General features: G+C 48.0%; 1 protein-coding gene across 3 annotated transcripts in view; it reads left to right on the top strand.

Annotated features, from left to right (window-relative positions):
- nrg2b (neuregulin 2b) overlaps positions 1–20,977 on the top strand; it is an 80,827-nt gene that overhangs the window by 31,903 nt on the left and 27,947 nt on the right. Inside the window, exons 4-7 of one of the 3 annotated variants that reach the window (XM_086222907.1) lie at positions 1,664–1,782; positions 2,505–2,628; positions 15,884–15,942; positions 20,649–20,672. In XM_086222907.1, the coding sequence (XP_086079033.1) occupies positions 1,664–1,782; positions 2,505–2,628; positions 15,884–15,942; positions 20,649–20,672 (326 nt within the window). Of the gene's footprint in view, positions 1–1,663; positions 1,783–2,504; positions 2,629–15,883; positions 15,943–20,283; positions 20,308–20,648; positions 20,673–20,977 lie in introns of all 3 variants that reach the window. The other 2 variants (XM_086222908.1, XM_086222909.1) reach the window with 2 other exon arrangements.

Genomic DNA, 20,977 nt, shown 5'->3' with positions numbered 1-20,977 from the left:
ACATCATCATACAACATACATCATACATCATCATACAATATCATACAACATCATACGTCATCATACAACATACAACTTCATCATACAACAACATACAACATCATCATACAATATACAACATCATACAATATCATACAACATCATACATCATCCTACAACATACAACTTCATCATACAATATCATACAACACAGCATCATACAACATCATACAACATATAACATCATACAACATCATACATCATCATACAACATACATCATCATCATACAATATCATACAACATCATCATACATCATCATACAACATACAACATCATACAATATCATACATCATACAACATACATCATCATACATTATCATACAACAGACAACATCATACAACATCACCATACAACATACAACATCATCATACAATATCATACAACATACATCATCATACCTTGGAGACATCATTTCAACTGGGTTCCATCAATGATCATTGGCTCAGGCTGGTCTGAGATCAGCAAGGAGCTCCTCTCTATACATTTGGTCATTGCCGTTTCTTAAAGGCCAACGAGTGCAGACCTATCAGCATGTTTCTAAAGGAAGTTAACATCATGACCACATCCATAATTTAATATATTAATATGTATTTAATATGTAAGCTATTATTTTTAATTTAGTAATCTAATCCAGTTTTAGGACAGAGTGTATCAGAATGCTTATGATTTTCTCTGACACATTCAGGTCTGTCAATAAGCAGTTCAGTGGTCGAGCTGTGAGTATTACAGTTCAGTTTAGAAGCCATGAGATGTGGCTGAATTTATTATTTGCACTTGAAGAAGAAGAAAAGTGTTATTCAAACAGAAGTACCTGCTTTCTCCAGATGACTATATCTGCTCTCCAGGTGCACATGGTGGCCCCCCAACTCCGTTCCCATAGGGAAACTGGGGGATCTGATAAGGGTTAGGGTAGCATAGCAAGAGGCTCTACTAGTGTTCTTACTAGACGTTTCATGACCTGAGAGATCAGGGCTATTGGGCTCAGGTCACTAAGGTCCTTGACTGCCCCTCTCATCTCAGAGACAGGAACGATAGAGGGATGGGTTCCACATAAGAGGCAGTTTTGGTAGTTCAGGAACAGACTGAGTGAGAGAAAATGGAGTGAAACAGCACACAACTGGTCAGTGTTCAAGGTGTGGAGATGCACCCCACTGGGACCTGCTGACTCTTACTTTAATTTTCCTCAACTGATGACAAAGCTTGTGGACTGTGATTGTGACTGGAGGACATGCTACCACTGCTTCTTTGCAGTAACAGCCGTGAGCTTGTTCAGAGGAAAAATCATGCTTATTAAACCTGGCAAAGAAAAACTTGATCTCATGAGGAGGGACTCCCTCCTCCTGTACACCCCCTCTGGTGACATCACGGCCGCTCATCAGCTGCATGACCGCTCCCCGCAGCTGTGCTGCTCTGGCCCTGCGCCGTATGTTGGATAATATATAGTCTGTGATTGGCCACTCATTAGGGACATGTGCATGTAATGATCATTCATGTTTTGCTTCTATATGAACTTCAATTCTGGTCCACTTAAAGATGAGTCCACATCTTTATTGAGATAGGAACTGACACTGTCTGTTTTCAATCTGCTGTGAATCACTTCCTGTCTGTCTCCCTCTCTGAAGAAAAAACTCCAAGGTGCAGATCAGTCGTGTGCGTGTGGAAGACTCTGGAAACTACACCTGTGTGGCTGAAAACTCACTGGGACAAGAAAACGTCACCAGCATTATCAGCGTGCAGATTTGTGAGCAATCACATGTCCTGTCTAATCCTCTCTCTACTGTTGTACTGACTGTGTGAAACACTGAACTCAACTGGAAACATTACATCTTAGCAACAACGGAAGACTTCATTTGGTGTCATTCAGTTACTGTACACCACTTCCTAAACACCTGGCACCACGTACTGACTATATCATTGGGAATAAGTGATACTTCTACCAAAATGTCTTTATTATACACATTGTATTTTTGATTAAAATGTATAAGCATTTTTTAAAAATAGCCATGGATGATACCAGACAACTGCCTGGGGAGTTTTAAAGCGACATTTTTGGACAGACCAGCTGTTGTTAGCCATCAGTCCCCATCCAGCTACATTTACTGGATCTGGCTGGTTGGCATTCTGGAGTCATTGAGAAGTAATGTGGGGGGGGGGGGGGCATCTTACTTATGCATAATTTTGAAGCTGTTGTCAAAGTAAAGACAAGGAAGCAGCAGTGGTTGGGATCAAAAACAAGACGAAACAGGATCAATGTCATTATTGGTGATCATTTCATAAGTAGACAGTCACTCTAAGTGTATCTGACTGGATGAACACTCACACTGACTCACAACTGCCCAGACACAAGGTTGGTCACACCAGCGTCCTCAGGACACTCCAACACTCTTAGAGGACGGCTGCAGACACCCTGGAGTGTCAGAACTTTTGGTGGATTTACTTCTTGTGTATGCATTTATGTCATAGTGACAACCACCACGCCGTCTCCAGGTGTGAGTCATGCAAGGCGCTGCAACGACACGGAAAAGGCCCACTGCGTCAATGGAGGAGACTGTTACTTCATACATGGTATTAACGAGCTGTACTGCAAGTAAGTTACAGTGACTTTTTCTTAGCTCTAGGAATGTTTGAGTGAATTGCATCCAAAAGGAAGCATGCGAAGCAGTCATTTTGTGTGTGTGTGTGTGTGTGTGTGTGTGCGTGCGTGCGTGTGCGTGTGTGTGTGTGTGTGTGTGCGTGCGTGCGTGTGCACACTAATTGCTATTGTTGATGTGTGGGTTATGAAATGAGGTCATCCAGCACTAAGTGTCATTGACCAGTAAACCGTTTGACTGGAGATCAAATCTGACTGAAACACTTTTGGAGGCACCAACTGGTCAGTGATGAACACTGGTGATGGAGACTGGTGATGGAGGCTGGTGGTGGAGGCTGGTGATGTAGGCTGGTGATGAACACCGCTGATGGAGGTTGGTGTTGAAGGCTGGTGATGGAGGCTGATGATGAACACTGGTGATGGAGACTGATGATGGAGGCTGGTGATGGAGACTGATGATGGAGGCTGGTGATGGAGACTGATGATGGAGGCTGGTGATGAACCCTGGTGATGGAGGCTGGGGATGGGGGCTGGTGATTAACCCTGGTGATGGATGCTGGTGTTGGGGGCTGGTGATGGAGGCTGGTGACGGAGGCTGGTGATGAAGGCTGGTGATGGAGGCTGGTGATGAACCCTGGTGACAGAGGCTGGTGTTGGAGGCTGGTAATGAACCCTGGTGATGGAGGCTGGTGATGAACCCTGGTGATGGAGGCTGGTGATGAACCCTGGTGACGGAGGCTGGTGATGGAGGCTGGTGATGAACCCTGGTGACAGAGGCTGGTGTTGGAGGCTGGTAATGAACCCTGGTGATGGAGGCTGGTGATGAACCCTGGTGATGGAGGCTGGTGATGAACCCTGGTGACGGAGGCTGGTGATGGAGGCAGGTGATGAACCCTGGTGACGGAGGCTGGTAATGAACCCTGGTGACGGAGGCTGGTGTTGGAGGCTGGTGATGAACCCTGGTGATGGAGGCTGGTGATGAACTCTGGTGACGGAGGCTGGTGTTGGAGGCTGGTTATGAACCCTGGTGACGGAGGCTGGTGTTGGAGGCTGGTGATGGAAGCTGGTGTTGGAGGCTGGTGTTGGATGCTGGTATTGGAGGCTGGTGATTGAGGCTGGAGTTGGAGGCTGGTGTTGTAGGCTGGTAATAAACCCTGGTGACGGAGGCTGGTGTTGGAGGCTGGTAATGAACCCTGGAGACGGAGGCTGGTGTTGGAGGCTGGTTATGAACCCTGTTGACGGAGGCTGGTGTTGGAGGCTGGTAATGAATCCTGGTGACGGAGGCTGGTGTTGGATGCTGGTTATGAACACTGGTGACGGAGGCCGTTGTTGGAGGCTGGTTATGAACCCTGGTGACGGAGGCCGTTGTTGGAGGCTGGTTATGAACCCTGGTGACGGAAGCTGGTGTTGGAGGCTGGTTATGAACCCTGGTGACGGAAGCTGGTGTTGGAGGCTGGTTATGAACCCTGGTGACGGAAGCTGGGGTTGGAGGCTGGTTATGAACCCTGGTGAAGGAGGCTGGTTATGAATCCTGGTGACGGAAGCTGGTGTGGGAGAACTTTGTTGTTATGCTTGTGGTTCAGTTCTTTGGTCCTTTGGTGTCTTCCATATTTCCAACTGGTCAGTGATGAACACTGGTGATGGAGACTGGTGATGGAGGCTGGTGGTGGAGCCTGGTGATGTAGGCTGGTGATGAACACCGCTGATGGAGGTTGGTGTTGAAGGCTGGTGATGGAGGCTGATGATGAACACTGGTGATGGAGACTGATGATGGAGGCTGGTGATGGAGACTGGTGATGGAGGCTAGAGTTGGAGGCTGGTGATGGAGGCTGGTGATGAGTCCTGGTGTCGGAGGCTGAGGATGAACGCTGGTGATAAAGGCAGGGGATGGAGGCTGGTGATAAACCCTGGTGATGGAGGCTGGTGTTGGAGGCTGGTGATGAACCCTGGTGATGGAGGCTGGTGTTGGAGGCTGGTTATGAACCATGGTGACGGAGGCTGGTGTTGGAGGCTGGTCATGAACCCTGGTGACGGAGGCTGGTGTTGGAGGCTGGTTATGAACCCTGGTGACGGAGGCTGGTGTTGGAGGCTGGTTATGAACCATGGTGAAGGAGGCTGGTGTTGGAGGCTGGTAATGAACCCTGGTGACGGAGGCTGGTGTTGGAGGCTGGTCATGAAGCCTGGTGACGGAGGCTGGTGTTGGAGGCTGGTGTTGGAGGCTGGTAATGAACCCTTGTGACGGAGGCTGGTGTTGGAGGCTGGTTATGAACCCTGGTGACGGAGGCCGTTGTTGGAGGCTGGTTATTAACCCTGGTGACGGAGGCTGGTGTTGGAAGCTGGTTATGAACCCTGGTGACGGAGGCTGATGTTGGAGGCTGGTAATGAACCCTGGTGACGGAGGCTGGTGTTGGAGGCTGGTAATGAACCCTGGAGACGGAGGCTGTTTTTGGAAGCTGGTTATGAACCTGGTGACGGAGGCTGGTGATGGAGGCTGGTGATGAACCCTGGTGATGGAGGCTGGTGATGAACCCTGGTGATGGAGGCTGGGGATGGGGGCTGGTGATGAACCCTGGTGATGGATGCTGGTGTTGGGGGCTGGTTATGGAGGCTGGTGAGGGAGGCTGGTGATGAAGGCTGGTTATGGAGGCTGGTGATGAACCCTGGTGACAGAGGCTGGTGTTGGAAGCTGGTGTTGGAGGCTGGTAATGAACCCTGGTGACGGAGGCTGGTGTTGGAGGCTGGTGATGAACCCTGGTGATGGAGGCTGGTGATGAACCCTGGTGACGGCGGCTGGTGTTGGAGGCTGGTAATGAAGCCTGGTGACGGAGCCTGGTGTTGGAGGCTGGTAATGAAGCCTGGTGACGGAGGCTGGTGTTGGAGGCTGGTTATGAACCATGGTGACAGAGGCTGGTGTTGGAGGCTGGTTATGAACCATGGTGACAGAGGCTGGTGTTGGAGGCTGGTAATGAACCCTGGTGATGGAGGCTGGTGATGAACCCTGGTGACGGAAGCTTGTGTGGGAGAGCTTTGTTGTTATGCTTGTAGTTCAGTTCTTTGGTCCTTTGGTGTCTTCCATATTTCCAACTGGTCAGTGATGAACACTGGTGATGGAGACTGGTGATGGAGGCTGGCGGTGGAGCCTGGTGATGTAGGCTGGTGATGAACACCACTGATGGAGGTTGGTGTTGAAGGCTGGTGATGGAGGCTGATGATGAACACTGGTGATGGAGACTGATGATGGAGGCTGGTGATGGAGACTGGTGATGGAGGCTAGAGTTGGAGGCTGGTGATGGAGGCTGGTGATGAGTCCTGGTGTCGGAAGCTGAGGATGAACGCTGGTGATAAAGGCAGGGGATGGAGGCTGGTGTTGGAGGCTGGTGATAAACCCTGGTGATGGAGGCTGGTGTTGGAGGCTGGTTATGAACCATGGTGACGGAGGCTGGTGTTGGAGGCTGGTAATGAACCCTGGTGACGGAGGCTGGTGTTGGAGGCTGGTCATGAAGCCTGGTGACGGAGGCTGGTGTTGGAGGCTGGTAATGAACCCTTGTGACGGAGGCTGGTGTTGGAGGCTGGTAATGAATCCTGGTGACGGAGGCTGGTTATGAACCCTGGTGACGGAGGCTGTTGTTGGAGGCTGGTAATGAAGCCTGGTGACGGAGGCTGGTGTTGGAGGCTGGTAATGAATCCTGGTGACGGAGGCTGGTGTTGGAAGCTGGTTATGAACCCGGTGACGGAGGCTGGTGATGAACCCTGGTGATGGAGGCTGGGGATGGGGGCTGGTGATGAACACTGGTGATGGATGCTGGTGTTGGGGGCTGGTGATGGAGGCTGGTGACGGAGGCTGGTGATGAAGGCTGGTGATGGAGGCTGGTGATGAACCCTGGTGACAGAGGCTGGTGTTGGAGGCTGGTAATGAACCCTGGTGATGGAGGCTGGTGATGAACCCTGGTGATGGAGGCTTGTGATGAACCCTGGTGACGGAGGCTGGTGATGGAGGCAGGTGATGAACCCTGGTGACGGAGGCTGGTGTTGGAGGCTGGTAATGAAGCCTGGTGATGGAGGCTGGTGTTGGAGGCTGGTTATGAACCCTGGTGACGGAGGCTGGTAATGAACCCTGGTGATGGAGGCTGGGGATGGGGGCTGGTGATGAACCCTGGTGATGGATGCTGGTGTTGGGGGCTGGTGATGGAGGCTGGTGACGGAGGCTGGTGATGAAGGCTGGTGATGGAGGCTGGTGATGAACCCTGGTGACAGAGGCTGGTGTTGGAGGCTGGTAATGAACCCTGGTGATGGAGGCTGGTGATGAACCCTGGTGATGGAGGCTTGTGATGAACCCTGGTGACGGAGGCTGGTGATGGAGGCAGGTGATGAACCCTGGTGATGGAGGCTGGTGTTGGAGGCTGGTTATGAACCCTGGTGACGGAGGCTGGTAATGAACCCTGGTGACGGAGGCTGGTGTTGGAGGCTGGTGATGGAAGCTGGTGTTGGAGGCTGGTGTTGGAGGCTGGTATTGGAGGCTGGTGATTGAGGCTGGAGTTGGAGGCTGGTGTTGTAGGCTGGTAATAAACCCTGGTGACGGAGGCTGGTGTTGGAGGCTGGTAATGAACCCAGGAGACGGAGGCTGGTGTTGGAGGCTGGTTATGAACCCTGTTGACGGAGGCTGGTGTTGGAGGCTGGTAATGAATCCTGGTGACGGAGGCTGGTGTTGGATGCTGGTTATGAACCCTGGTGACGGAGGCCATTGTTGGAGGCTGGTTATGAACCCTGGTGACGGAGGCCGTTGTTGGAGGCTGGTTATTAACCCTGGTGACGGAAGCTGGTGTTGGAGGCTGGTTATGAACCCTGGTGACGGAAGCTGGTGTTGGAGGCTGGTTATGAACGCTGGTGACGGAAGCCGGTGTTGGAGGCTTGTTATTAACCCTGGTGACGGAGGCCGTTTTTGGAGGCTGGTTATGAACCCTCGTGACGGAAGCTGGTGTTGGAGGCTGGTTATGAACCCTGGTGACGGAGGCTGTTGTTGGAGGCTGGTAATGAAGCCTGGTGACGGAGGCTGGTGTTGGAGGCTGGTAATGAATCCTGGTGACGGAGGCTGGTGTTGGAAGCTGGTTATGAACCCGGTGACGGAGGCTGGTGATGAACCCTGGTGATGGAGGCTGGGGATGGGGGCTGGTGATGAACCCTGGTGATGGATGCTGGTGTTGGGGGCTGGTGATGGAGGCTGGTGACGGAGGCTGGTGATGAAGGCTGGTGATGGAGGCTGGTGATGAACCCTGGTGATGGAGGCTTGTGATGAACCCTGGTGACGGAGGCTGGTGATGGAGGCAGGTGATGAACCCTGGTGACGGAGGCTGGTGTTGGAGGCTGGTAATGAAGCCTGGTGACGGAGGCTGGTGTTGGAGGCTGGTTATGAACCCTGGTGACGGAGGCTGGTAATGAACCCTGGTGACGGAGGCTGGTGTTGGAGGCTGGTGATGGAGGCTGGTGTTGGAGGCTGGTGATGAACCCTGGTGATGGAGGCTGCTGATGAACTCTGATGACGGAGGCTGGTGTTGGAGGCTGGTTATGAACCCTGGTGATGGAGGCTGGTGTTGGAGGCTGGTGATGGAAGCTGGTGTTGGAGGCTGGTGTTGGATGCTGGTATTGGAGGCTGGTGATTGAGGCTGGAGTTGGAGGCTGGTGTTGTAGGCTGGTAATAAACCCTGGTGACGGAGGCTGGTGTTGGAGGCTGGTAATGAACCCTGGAGACGGAGGCTGGTGTTGGAGGCTGGTTATGAACCCTGTTGACGGAGGCTGGTGTTGGAGGCTGGTAATGAATCCTGGTGACGGAGGCTGGTGTTGGATGCTGGTTATGAACCCTGGTGACGGAGGCCATTGTTGGAGGCTGGTTATGAACCCTGGTGACGGAGGCCGTTGTTGGAGGCTGGTTATGAACCCTGGTGACGGAAGCTGGTGTTGGAGGCTGGTTATGAACCCTGGTGACGGAAGCTGGTGTTGGAGGCTGGTTATGAACCCTGGTGACGGAAGCTGGTGTTGGAGGCTGGTTATGAACCCTGGTGACGGAAGCTGGGGTTGGAGGCTTGTTATGAACCCTGGTGACGGAGGCCGTTTTTGGAGGCTGGTTATGAACCCTCGTGACGGAAGCTGGTGTTGGAGGCTGGTTATGAACCCTGGTGACGGAGGCTGGTGTTGGAGTCTGGTTATGAACCCTGGTGACGGAGGCTGGTGTTGGAGGCTGGTTATGAACCCTGGTGACGGAGGCTGGTGTGGGAGAGCTTTGTTGTTATGCTTGTGGTTCAGTTCTTTGGTCCTTTGGTGTCTTCCATATTTCCACTGTGCTTCTTCATTTCCATCTCTCTCTTGCAGTGTTTCCATCGCCTGCCTCCTCCCTCCACTCGCTCTCCATCTGTCTCTCATCAGATACTCCACCTGCTCATTGCTGGAGGATCAATAAGGAGGGTGTCATGGTGCTGACAAGCAGAAAACTTGGTTTAATAAAGTACATTGAGACATTTTAGAGTTCATTAGGGTCCACATTGTTCATAGGGCAGTGCGCCAGTGCGCGTGGCCGTAGGTCATCCTGCACATGAACAGAAGCTGCAGCAGGAGCTCGCGCTCGGCTCTTTGGTCAGTGGTGTGACAGAAGCAACTCAACATCTGGAGCGATACCTGAAAACTCACTGGACATACAAATACTGTGAGTTGGGGCAGATAACGAATGGGTGTGGTCAAGAGGAGAAACGAGCAGTGGGGAGAACAGAAGTGAAGGCAAACAAGAGGAAATGTAGTTGGCGAAGAGGTGCGAGCGCTGCGAGTGTCTCCCGCCGCTCTCTCTATTTATAACTCAAGGGGAAACTGCTGAGTCGGCTTTTCTGGGGGTTTTGCTGTAATTGATTCAAACTGCAAGTTGTTTAGTGTTGAGGGGGAGGGGGGAAGGGTGGATGGAAGGATGGATGGATGGACAGCATACAGGAGGCCCTTGCATCTGATTTTAAGGTGCTCTGATATGGTGATACAGCCCTCCTGATACACACACACACACACACACACACACACACACACACACTGCCATACTGGTGGGTTGTGATACTTGTACACCTTCCAGTTGGATGGCCAGTATATTCCTCATTTTACTGCTTGAATCTCAGTCATAACATCAGTGTGTTCGTGCACACAGTGGCAGACATGCCAACAGGCTGCAGGAGGCTTTTCTCCAGGCCTTCAGGTGAGAGACAACCTGTTGTCTCCGTTAAAGAGCAGCAGCATCAACACTTGGCCTCAAAAAACACAAATTGTCAAGTGTGAATATCAGGAATTTGATTCTAGAATATGAATCATACTCAGCTTGCCACCCATCCAGACACACACCACCACATACCACAGCAGCACGTGAAGTGTGTGGCAGTGTGAAGTTACGACATTTGGACCTCCAAAATGAGAGCCCACTGTTCTTGTGCTCTGCGGGGCCGCACCTCTAAACTGCAGTTGTGCCATGAGGGTTCAGGCAACCAGCTGAGGGTTGAAGTGGTGGTCAGGGTTTCCAGAAGTGGGTTGTATGATGCAGCCAGAAGGACCACCTTGTTCACTGTCACTGTAATAAATGAAGATATTGATTTGTATTTAGGTGAATATTGACTCTGATAAAATGCCATTTCTGAATTATGTGTTCACTTTTATATCAATATGACAGCATGTGAAATATGAGCTAATAGATTGATCTCTGATTTACACCAATTGATTAATTGATTGATTAATTTGACCATTTTTTGATTAAAAAAATCTGACAACAGCAATCTGTGTCATAAATTAAAATACATAAATAGTCAGGGAAGACACAATAAAGCCCAAAGGCTTCTTTCCATTGTGGTCCCGATGGGGCAGGAGGAGCTTCTCGGCTGGGTTGAGGAGGAGGATGTTGCGGTGCTCGTGGCTCACTGTCTGATTGGTGTGTTTGTTATTTCTGACCCTCGGTTTTACACAAATCAAGTCTCTGTTGGTTTATGATCGCCAGTCGCTCCTGGATCTTCGACCAAAAATGTCAAGGAGTGAGGTGCATTTGATTATGGTGGACAGAAAACGTTGCCCCCGGTCCTGCCGGAAGTCCTGACTCAAGTCCACCCCCCCCCCCCCCCCCCGCTGGAAGCGCCTCCGACGCCGCGTTAAGCGCGGTGGTCGGTGCGGTGTTCGGCTGGTGAAACTAAAGATCTGCCTGGCGCGATCTTCATCCGTTCCCCGGACAGGATGTGGATTATCCTTTCCTTTGGCTGTGCACCGTCGTTTCCTGGATCCTATCAACGCCTGTCTGCTGCCTGTCGCCGGCCTTGGCGAGGGTTTCCTGCCCCACCGGCCCCACTCTCCCCGGTTCTCTCGGCGCGGAGTGAATCTCTGGAGTCTGAAGACTCTGCTCCAGGCTCCCCGATCTGCTGAACCACAGGCCCCGGCTCCTGCCAAGATTGGCCTGGTGAACGCCAGATCACTGGCTAACAAGACTGTCATTCTGAGGGATTTCTTCAGCTCCCACGCCCTGGACTTCCTCTGTGTGACAGAGACCTGGATCAGTGCGGGTGGGTGCAGTGCTCCTCCTGCACCCCTCCTATTTCAACTCCCCACAGCCATTGGGCCGTGGAGGAGGAACACTGACTGTTTACAGAAACGACTCTAAATGTAAGCAGCGCGCCGCGCCATCCTCGTTCTCCAGCTTGGAGGGGACTTCACTTGAGGTGGGTCGCTCTGATCCGGTGCTGTGCGTTGTCATCTACAGACCCCCCAAATGCAACAAGGACTTCTGAATGACTTTTCTGATTTCCTGGCTGGAGTGACGCCACGTTATGATCGTGTCCTCCTTGTTGGAGATTTTAACATACATGTTAAAATCTCCAACAAGGAGGACATGTATGATGCATGTGTGTTGTCCTGATAAGCCGCTGTTGAAGGACTGGTGTCAGCTGTGGTCGTATTTAAAGTGCTCTATAAATTAAGTTGAGCTGAGTTGAACTGTAATTTGGTTTTCATGTTTTTCTCCTTTTTTGAATGATTGATGTGTGATCTAAACTCAACTCAACTCAACTTTGTTTTTGGAGCACTTTGAAAACAACCACAGCTGCCACACAGTGCTGTACATAAAAACATAAGAGCGTCAATAACTAGTAAATTAAAACAATAAAAGCAATAAAACAAATGCTGTCTCATGCTGGGTCAAAAGCCAAGGAATAAAAATGGGTTTTAAGACGGGTTTTAAAAATCGACAGTGAGGGAGCTCGTCTACTGTGGAGAGGGAGGTCATTCCATAAAGTCCGTCTCCTCGGAGCTTCTGCTTTGACCTTGGTACCTCCAGGAGCAGCTGGTCAGCTGACCTGAGGCACCGTGCAGGAGCGTAGGGGTGAAGCAGCTCACAGAGCTAAGGTGGGCCAGACCATTTAAGGATTTAAGAACAAATAAAAGAATCTTAAAATGAACTGTAAAATGCACAGGCAGCCAGTGGAGGGAGGCCAGGATGGGAGTGACGTGCTCCCTCTTACGCGTTCTAGTTAAAGGACGAGCGGCTGCATTCTGGACCAACTGGAGACGTGTGAGGGAGGACTGACTGACTCCATCATTAAGTGCGTTCCAGTAATACTGCAGAGACGTGATGAAGGCGTGGATTACTGTCTCAAAGTGCTCTCGTGCAAGAAGTGGCTTCATCTTTGTCAGCTGCTTAAGGTGGAAAAGCTGGATTTAACAATCTCACTTATCTGTCGGTCTAGTTTAAAATCACTGTCCATCTTAAAACCCAGGTTAGAAATTGTTGGCTTCACGTCCAGCGCCAGGGGGGCCCAAATCAACAGGAGGGGGATCACAAGAGCCATCGGGACCGGACACCATCACTTCTGTTTTTTTTTCATTGAAGTTTAAAAAGTTTAAAGCCATCCAGGCTTTCATGTCGTCGAGGCATGCTAGAAGCGGTTTCAAAGAAAAGGCATCTGTCTTTTTCAGTGGCACATATATTTGGCTGTTGTCAGCATAACAATGGAAAGAGATACCGTGCTTTCTAAGAGTGGAACCCAGAGGAAGTAGATACAAGGAGAACAGCAAGGGCCCTTGGATTGAGCCCTGAGGAACTCCATTAGACAGAGGAGCGGGGTGGGACTCAGAACCAGCAAGGCTTGCACATATAGTTCTGTCTGCCAGATAGGACCTAAACCACTCCATAGCACCACCACAAACGCCCACAAGGTGCTGCAGCCGAGTTACTAAAATATTGTGGTCCATTGTATCAAACGCTGCAGTTAAGTCCAGTAGGACAAGATTCACATGATCCCCAGAACCGTTTGCCAGGAGGATGTCATTAAAAACCTTAATTAAAGCAGACTCGGTGCTGCGCAGGGTTAAAACCTGACTGAAAGACCTCCAGAAGATCACGTTCATCCAGATATGATTTAAGCTGTGCATGAACAATTTTCTCCAGGATTTTTGAGATAAATGGCAGCTTGGAGATGGGCCTGAAATTAGCTAACATAGTGTGATCGAGGTTTTTTTAAGCAGGGGCTGCATGTTTGAAACTTGCAGGATCCAGAAGTTCCAGAAGATAAGCTGCTGTTAATAATGGCAAGAACTGACTTTCCTCTACTAGAGAAAATCTCCTTGAAGAAGTGAGGAGGGACAGCATCGCAAGGGGACCCTGATGGCTTTATGTGGTCAACCACGTCTTCTAAAAGCGACAAAGTCATAGGATCAAACTTTTCAAACACAGCTTGACAAGGGACTGGACAAGGGGTCAAAGGCAGGAGTTGGGATGAGAGCCCTTGTGGTAACAACTTTATCAAGGAAAAATTGTAGGAAATTATTGCACAAATCAGGGGATGCTTCCACACAGGCAGACTGAGGGGCATTTGGACAGAGTCAATGGTTTTGAATAACACACGGGAGTTAGACACAATAATATCTGACAGGTATTCTCTTTTTGCCTCTTTAACAGTGTTCTGGTGACATTGCAAACAGTCTTTTAAGATTTGAAATGAAACCTGTAGCTTGTCCTTCCGCCTGCGCTCAGCTCCCGTCTTGCTGCACGAGTTCTGTCACTGAACCAGGGCTCGAGTTTCACTTTAGGCTGCATGGATTTTAATGGAGCCACAGAGTCCAGTATGGTTTGACAGGAGGAGTTAACCCAGGAACTGAGCTCCTCCGTGTCAGTTACAGATACAAGTACAAATACAAGTACAAATTGCCAAATGCCTAAGATTGGTGTCCATTTTTTCAAGTCCTGTTTAAAACTGCCGATGCTTCTCACTGATTTGAGTAAACCAGGTAACCTGTTCCAAAGGGTAGCTCCAACAGAAAGATAAGACTCTTTGCCCAAGTTCGTCTTAACTCAGGGTGATACAAAATCTGTTAACTTCATTTACTCTATGAACATACATTTCAAAAATAATTGAGTACCTTCCCATACACAGTCCTATGTACCATAGATAGCTGCATCTGAGATACACAATCCTCTATCTTCAACCATCCCAACTTGTCGAAGCGGGATGATTCAACATTTGTTCTCAAGGAGAGGTCCAAAATAAGTCTAATTCACTTTTTTTGAGAGTTCTTAAGCCTATGTTTCAAATTCATTGTGACATCATAATACCATGAGCCACGTGTGTAATCAAAATAAGGCTGAATTAAGGCTCCTGCTAAAATTACCATTGTTTTTCGATCCAGATTCTGGCCAGAAAACGGATAATTGCCTTTGGTGCCTGGTCTGCACCAGTTAAGTTGAAATCTAACTCACAGCCAAGGTAAATGACTGATTCCTTGGCTGTAATTTCAGAATCTCCAGCTAGGACTTTAAAACTTGATGCTTTTTTCAGTCTAATTTTTGATTCAAAAATAATTGATGTTTCTGTTTTTCCTAAATGAAGTGATAACCTGTTGTCAGTCATCCACCTGCCAACATTTAGAAGTCCTGTGCTGTGTTTGTCAATAATGTTTTTATCCCTATGAGAAACTACCAACGCAGAATCATCTGCTTATAAAAAAAATTGCATGAACAAAGAGCCTTTAAATCATTGATATATAAAAAAAGAGAAGTGGTCCCAAAACACTCCCTTGAGGAACCTCAGAGTCTATGCCTTGTGGTTGAGACATTGCACCTCCAATGTCCACCACTTGCATTCTGTTCTCCAAATAGGAGCCCACCCATTTCAATGCTGAATCATTAAAACCCACCACTGTCAGTTTAGACAGTAGAACACAATGATCAGCTGTATCAAAGGCCTTCTGTAGGTCTAACATCACCATGCCAGACAAATTTACATTATCTACCTCTTTTGAATGAAATCTGTTGGAAAAAGTTAACATGATACAGTAGAGTGAGATTTACAGAAGCCTGACTATTTTGCGCTGATAGGTAATTGACAATCTGTTCAAAAATTTGTTTTAATTATCTTTGACAGACTACTGAGGATGGAGACCAGTCTATAATTGCCAGGGTCCTGTTTACTCACTTTTTTATATAGTGGGATCACTCTGGCAATCTTGAAATCATTTGGAAACTGCCCCTGTCCTATAGACCTATTTACAACATGAGTGATGCATGGGGTAATGATCTCAGAAGCATCCCTTAAGAACCTGGATGGAATGGCATCTAACCCTGGGGCTTTAGAACCATCCATCCTTTGGAGCTTCTCAAGAACCAGTGCCCCAGACACCTTTCCAAAGGAGAAGCTCTCTGAACCCCTAACTTCAATAAACCTGCTCAGCACTAATTGAGGGGTGACTGAATGGGTGGATGGATGAATGGATGATGAGTGGATGATGGATGGATGATGGGTGGATGGATGGGAGGATGGATGGATGATGGGTGGACGGATGGATGATGGGTGATGGATGGATGGCTGGATGATGGTTGGGTGGATGGATGATGGGTGGATGGATGGGTGATGGGTGGATGGATGGATGATAGTTGGGTGGATGGATGGATGGATGATGGTTGGGTGGATGGATGATGGGTGGATGGATGCATGATGGGTGGATGGATGGATGCATGATGGGTGGATGGATGGATGATGGTGCACTCTTCTTTGAAACGAGGGCACAATGAGAGCGCTTGTGGGCCCTGACTATTAATGTCTCATCATGTTTGTAATGAGTTGGAGGCTTCATGAATGCAAGTTTGACCCCTCCTGCTTCCCATCCCACGGTCACGTGACAGTCATGACTCTGTTAAAACTTGAACTGTAGCAGTGATGTTATATTAATGCTATCTTGTTCTCTTCCATCTGTGCCCCCCCAGGTGTCCCAATGACTATACAGGCGACCGCTGTCAAAACTCCGTCATGGCTGGTTTCTACAGTATGTCCATTTCCTCTTGCTTTTGGTCTCCATTCCACTGAGATGCTGCATGCTACACAGGAGAGGCTGGGTGGAGGGAGCAGTGTGTGTGTGTGTGTGTGTGTGTGTGTGTGTGTGTGTGTGTGTGTGTGTCCACCCCTCCCTCTCCCATGGTTCCTCTGTGGTACTCCTCTGGTTAACAGCACCTCTTTACTCCTACTACTAGCGTATGTCCCCAGTGACCACACTGAGACATGGATCTACAGATCACGCTGTGGGGGCTTTCCCACCAGTACATTCATAGCTTCAAGAACCAGCCCACCGCAGTCCGATCACAAAGAACTGCTTTTTAAAGTCTTGATATGTCATTTTCCTTCACATCAGATATTTGTCACACTAATTGATCAACTGAAATTGTTATTTAGAGCACACCCAATTCTGAGCACCCCTTGACCCAGAGGTGTACCAAATGGACCAGATTTCTGTCGTAGTCTGATCCAGAGAGCCGCCAAACCAGACAGAGGGGGCCAAGAACTGGACAGCATAAGGATTCAGGAGTTAAGGTTTTCTTTATGGATGGTCCATTAGTGCTGTAGAACAATTGTAAGTGATCAACACAAAACTGTTAGTAGACACAGTATGAAACAGATGGTTCTACACAATGTCTTTACACTTTTCTGTGCCTCCTTTTAAAAAGAAGACAAAATTATTCCATTGCTGTTTTGTGGCTCAGGAGCAGGCCTGACAGTCCAGGTCTTCAAACGGAGAACAATGTAAGTCCTTGTGATGTGATTCGGAACAGGCACCGGTCATGACTCGAGTAGTCGACCAGCCAGCTACTCCAGTAAGTGAATGACAATGAGGAGTTTGTTCAACTTGTCAGCTTCTTGGTAGCTCATATGATACGAACACGACACGCATGTTTACTGATCGGAGGGCACATCTGGCTGATGTTGCTAATGTGTCAGAGCATCAATGGACCATCCAGGAAGTGATGTGATTCAGGCATGTGAGCTGCGTCAGATGTTTTGTGTCTCATGTTTTGCTTCTCATCCGAGTGGTATTGAATTAAAGAAATAGTTTGACCTTTTTGGAAAGAAATTTAGTCAATTTCTCAATGAGGGTGTAATGAGAAGATCCATAGCTCATGTCTGTAATCATTGTGTTATCGATGGTTAGCTTAGCTGGGCCAAACAGCTAGCCTGCCTCAAGCTCACTTTTCATCAGTTACTTTAAAATACTTGTTTAAGTAATCAAGTACTTTATCCATGAATCCTTAGTTTTGTTTCCTTAGTTCATAAAAGGCCAGTGTGTGCATATGACTGGGTTGCAACAGCGCTCCTTTCCATCAGTAGTCTTAATTAATCAATAATCCCTGTCAATTGTGTAATAAGATTTGTCTAAAAGAGTATAATACTGCAATATAATGTTGTATGGAAAAAAAACAGACAAAGGTTAAAACAAGAAAAACCGCAATCTCCAAGTAATACTTTTCCCAAAAAGTGTATTTTGCCTTTCGAGTACTAACAAATATGGGAGTCTCGAGTTCATCAAGACATTTGTATCTTGGGCCTGGCAGAACAGCTCTGGAGCTCCACCAACTAGCTTGAATTTACTTGACTTTTTGAAGTTTTGGTCAGTTTTGCTGTCGCTAGTAGTTGGAAGACAGGGCCTCCATGAACTTCAAGCTAAATATGGGTGGCTGGCTCTTTCTGCATTCTGCAGGCACAAGAAAGTGATGCAGGAAGGAGAAAACCCTCGAGAACTCGAGACCCCTCTTAGTGAGTGCTTGAAAGGCAAAATACACTTTTTGAGGGAAATATGACTGTCAACCCTTTTCACCTTTTGACAAAAGACCCACAGACCAGCTAACATGAGGATTCAGCGTTCACTCAGACAGATGCTTCTCACTGGCAGGTCGAATGACTGCAGGTGATGCAGGCACTCAGGTGGACACTCAGAACTGCCAGGTTCTGCCTCCCTGGCACAGCAGCTGCAACATTACACCAACAATGCTGAGGCAACAGTGTAGTTTGATATTTACATGCTACACACAACATGCTGGTACAAACACATCAATGCTAATCATGCATGCTTACTGTCTGCTAGGAGAGTGCTTTCCTGGTGGTATTCAGTGTCCTTGATTTAAATTTAAATGCAAGTGTTTCCTTGAGAAGCGTTGTCCACTCCGCAGAGGGACTTCCCAGGTCTGCGTCTTGGCCTGGCTGTCCTTGCTGTCAGTCACGGTGAAGGCCTGACCTGTTTGGATCACCGGTGAACAACGACCACTGAGTAAAACAATCAATCAACAGTTATAGCAATTTAATCAGGCTTCTTTGTATCAATGATTTCGTAAAAAGTTTCTCAAGGACATATTCAGCCCTACTTTGTTTTATTGATAAAAAATGTATGAGCAAAAACTACCAAACTATTTGATCAGTTCACAAAGGACAGAGAGGAAGACGAACATATCTGCTCTCAAGTTAAATTCCAGCAGTTTGATTGGAATGTTTGCCTCACTCAGCTCTCAGCTACTGTGGAGTCAAGCATGAGACTATTTTAATTACAAAACATCTCTACCTTGACATCTTGTCCTTCACACGGTTACCAGGCAACCAAAGATTCTGGCAGACAGATGAAGAAGTTTAGAGCTTTTCAGGCTAGCTGCTGGACAGCCTCTTGTCTTTGTGCTAAGCTAACGGCCTCCTGAGTTATGTACATTATTGATCTTTTCATCTAACTCTCACAATGAAAGAAAATTGCAACACAATGACAGACTCTTCCTTAAAGTAACAGAGGTAAAAATGGGTCATGTTTGGTTCCCTCCTGTGACTGCGCACACGCTGACCCTCGACACTCGTATTGCCAGTGAGGTGACGACCTCTGACGTCAGCATCAAGAGCAGCTCTTCTCTTGCTCCTCCTCAGACTGAGCGCAGAGATGCCATCTTCAATAGAATCACAATCACTATTCCCCACAGGTACATGCTACATTATCAGAAAATAAACATACAGGGTTAGAACAATGAAAACAAAATAAATGAATAAAAAAAACCATTCGTATAAAAGCATACAAAGGCAGTGAGTGGAGGACAGCAGCTTCAGACAGAAATGTAGACAAACGGATTCAGATGGGAAGGAAAGTCCACGAGCATCTCTTTTGTCTTTAATCCTACACAACACTCTATTTCATTATTATCATAATTAGCATTGTGACTATAAGTAGTAGTGGTGGTAGAAGTAGTTGCGAGAATAAGATATTTTCTGTGTAAAAATGAGTTTGTGTGATGTTCACACCTTGTAAATACTGAAAAACAGAAAAATTGTGAATTTCAATGAGTAGCATTTTTCTTTGTGGCCAAAACCTTTGGAAAAGCCCATAAATGCTGTATTTATCTCGGTGTCCTCACCTCTGACGATGATACTTGAGCTAAACATGGGTGATGTAAAGAGCAGCCATGTCAAAAACGGTATTATTTAGGAATGACCAGTTCCACCTATCGGTACTCCTGATTGGCCAATATTATCCCTCACCCCCGGAGCAAATCACAATACCTAATACACTTCCATTACATATTAGAAAGATCATAATATGTAGAGTTTAGAAAAACACATGTACAAAACTGTACAAACCCACCTTAGCCCATGGTTCAGGGAGCAGGTTTGAACAAACACAGCAGAGGAACGTCGGTGATTTCTGTCCCTTTGCTACTTGGCCGTCTGTCTGTCCGTCACAGGGGGGATCAAACGAGGATGTGGACAGGACGCTCTTGTTTCAAAGAGCTAAACACTGTTCCACATGGTCACAATTCACTGTTTGTCTGTTTAGCACCTTACTGGCATCCACCACGAACCAAGGTTCTCCATGTGTGTTCTGTGGCCTTGCTGAGTGTCCTGTGTGACGGGCTTGTGTGTGCATGCTGGTGTTCTTCCAGGCAGCTGAAGCAACACCAGCCCATGCTGATGTGTCAACTGCCTGCTTTCTCTGGCAGTTTGAACTCAAAGCACCATCACCATGTAGAGCAGTTGAGGTTAGGGTGGACACAAGATGGCCGACCTCCTTGTGTGAGCATCTCGCTGTGTGGCCACTAATGCATGCAAAGACACAGACAGAGGGAATGATGAGACGATTCCTCCGTAATCCACATGAGAGCGTGTGTTAGCAGCAGTAGTGGGACAGCACAAATGCACACAGCTGCCGTTCGTCCAGCCACTTACAGCATCCACCCATCGCTGTGCCAGCCTCATCAACTGTACTGTCTTTTTCCGTTGGACAATAACTCACTGCTTTTTATCTTTTGTTTTTTTCTTTCTTTTTGTCTTGTTTTTGTTTTATATTCCTGTCCAATGTTGTTTACTCCAGAAATGAGGTCTAGTAAATATAGCAGTAAGTGATGTGGCTTCTTGTCTTGCTGTCTGTGTCCGTCTGTCTCTGCACGCCGTTTCCTGCCTGCTGGTGTCTCATTTCCTTCTGCGTTTGCTTCATTTTCTCTCTTTTACTTCTTGATTTCCACTCGCTTCTGATCTCCTGTCATTTCTGGGGTCGCAGAGCTGAGGCTGTCTGAGTTGTCTGTCTGTTACTGGACACGACTGACTAATGGACTTACATCCTGGTTCAGCATATACAGGACATGAGACTAATATGCAGCACATCTGCTCCCAAGTGGACATTACAGCTGACCCTATCTGTCTCTTTCCTTTTACCACAACAACTTTCTGCGCTGGCAGAGCTTCTCAGAATTGAATTTATGGGTATGGAACGTTATTATTCATTTTGCTGTGCTTAAAGGTTTTGCCAAGGTCCTCTCACAGTCACACATTATTGTGCCATCTTCTTTCTAAAACCAACAACTGGGTCTCTCTTTTCAACCTGCCCCCTCAACCCACCCCTCCCCCTTACTAACCCACTAACCTGGTTTTATGACATCATATAACCCCACCACCACCACCACCCTACCCCGCATGCCCCCATCTGATTTGGAAAAGTTGGCAGAAAAACAGACCAGTGATTACATGAGAATCACCTGATCATTGATGAAGATCTGGCTCTTCCTTTG

Source organism: Aulostomus chinensis, chromosome 13, assembly GCF_037954235.1.
Source record: "Aulostomus chinensis isolate RoL2024-O1b breed Wild chromosome 13, RoL_Achi_v1.0, whole genome shotgun sequence".
In the NCBI taxonomy this organism is placed as follows: Eukaryota; Metazoa; Chordata; class Actinopteri; order Syngnathiformes; family Aulostomidae; genus Aulostomus; species Aulostomus chinensis.
This window is presented reverse-complemented; position numbering and strand designations above follow the sequence as displayed.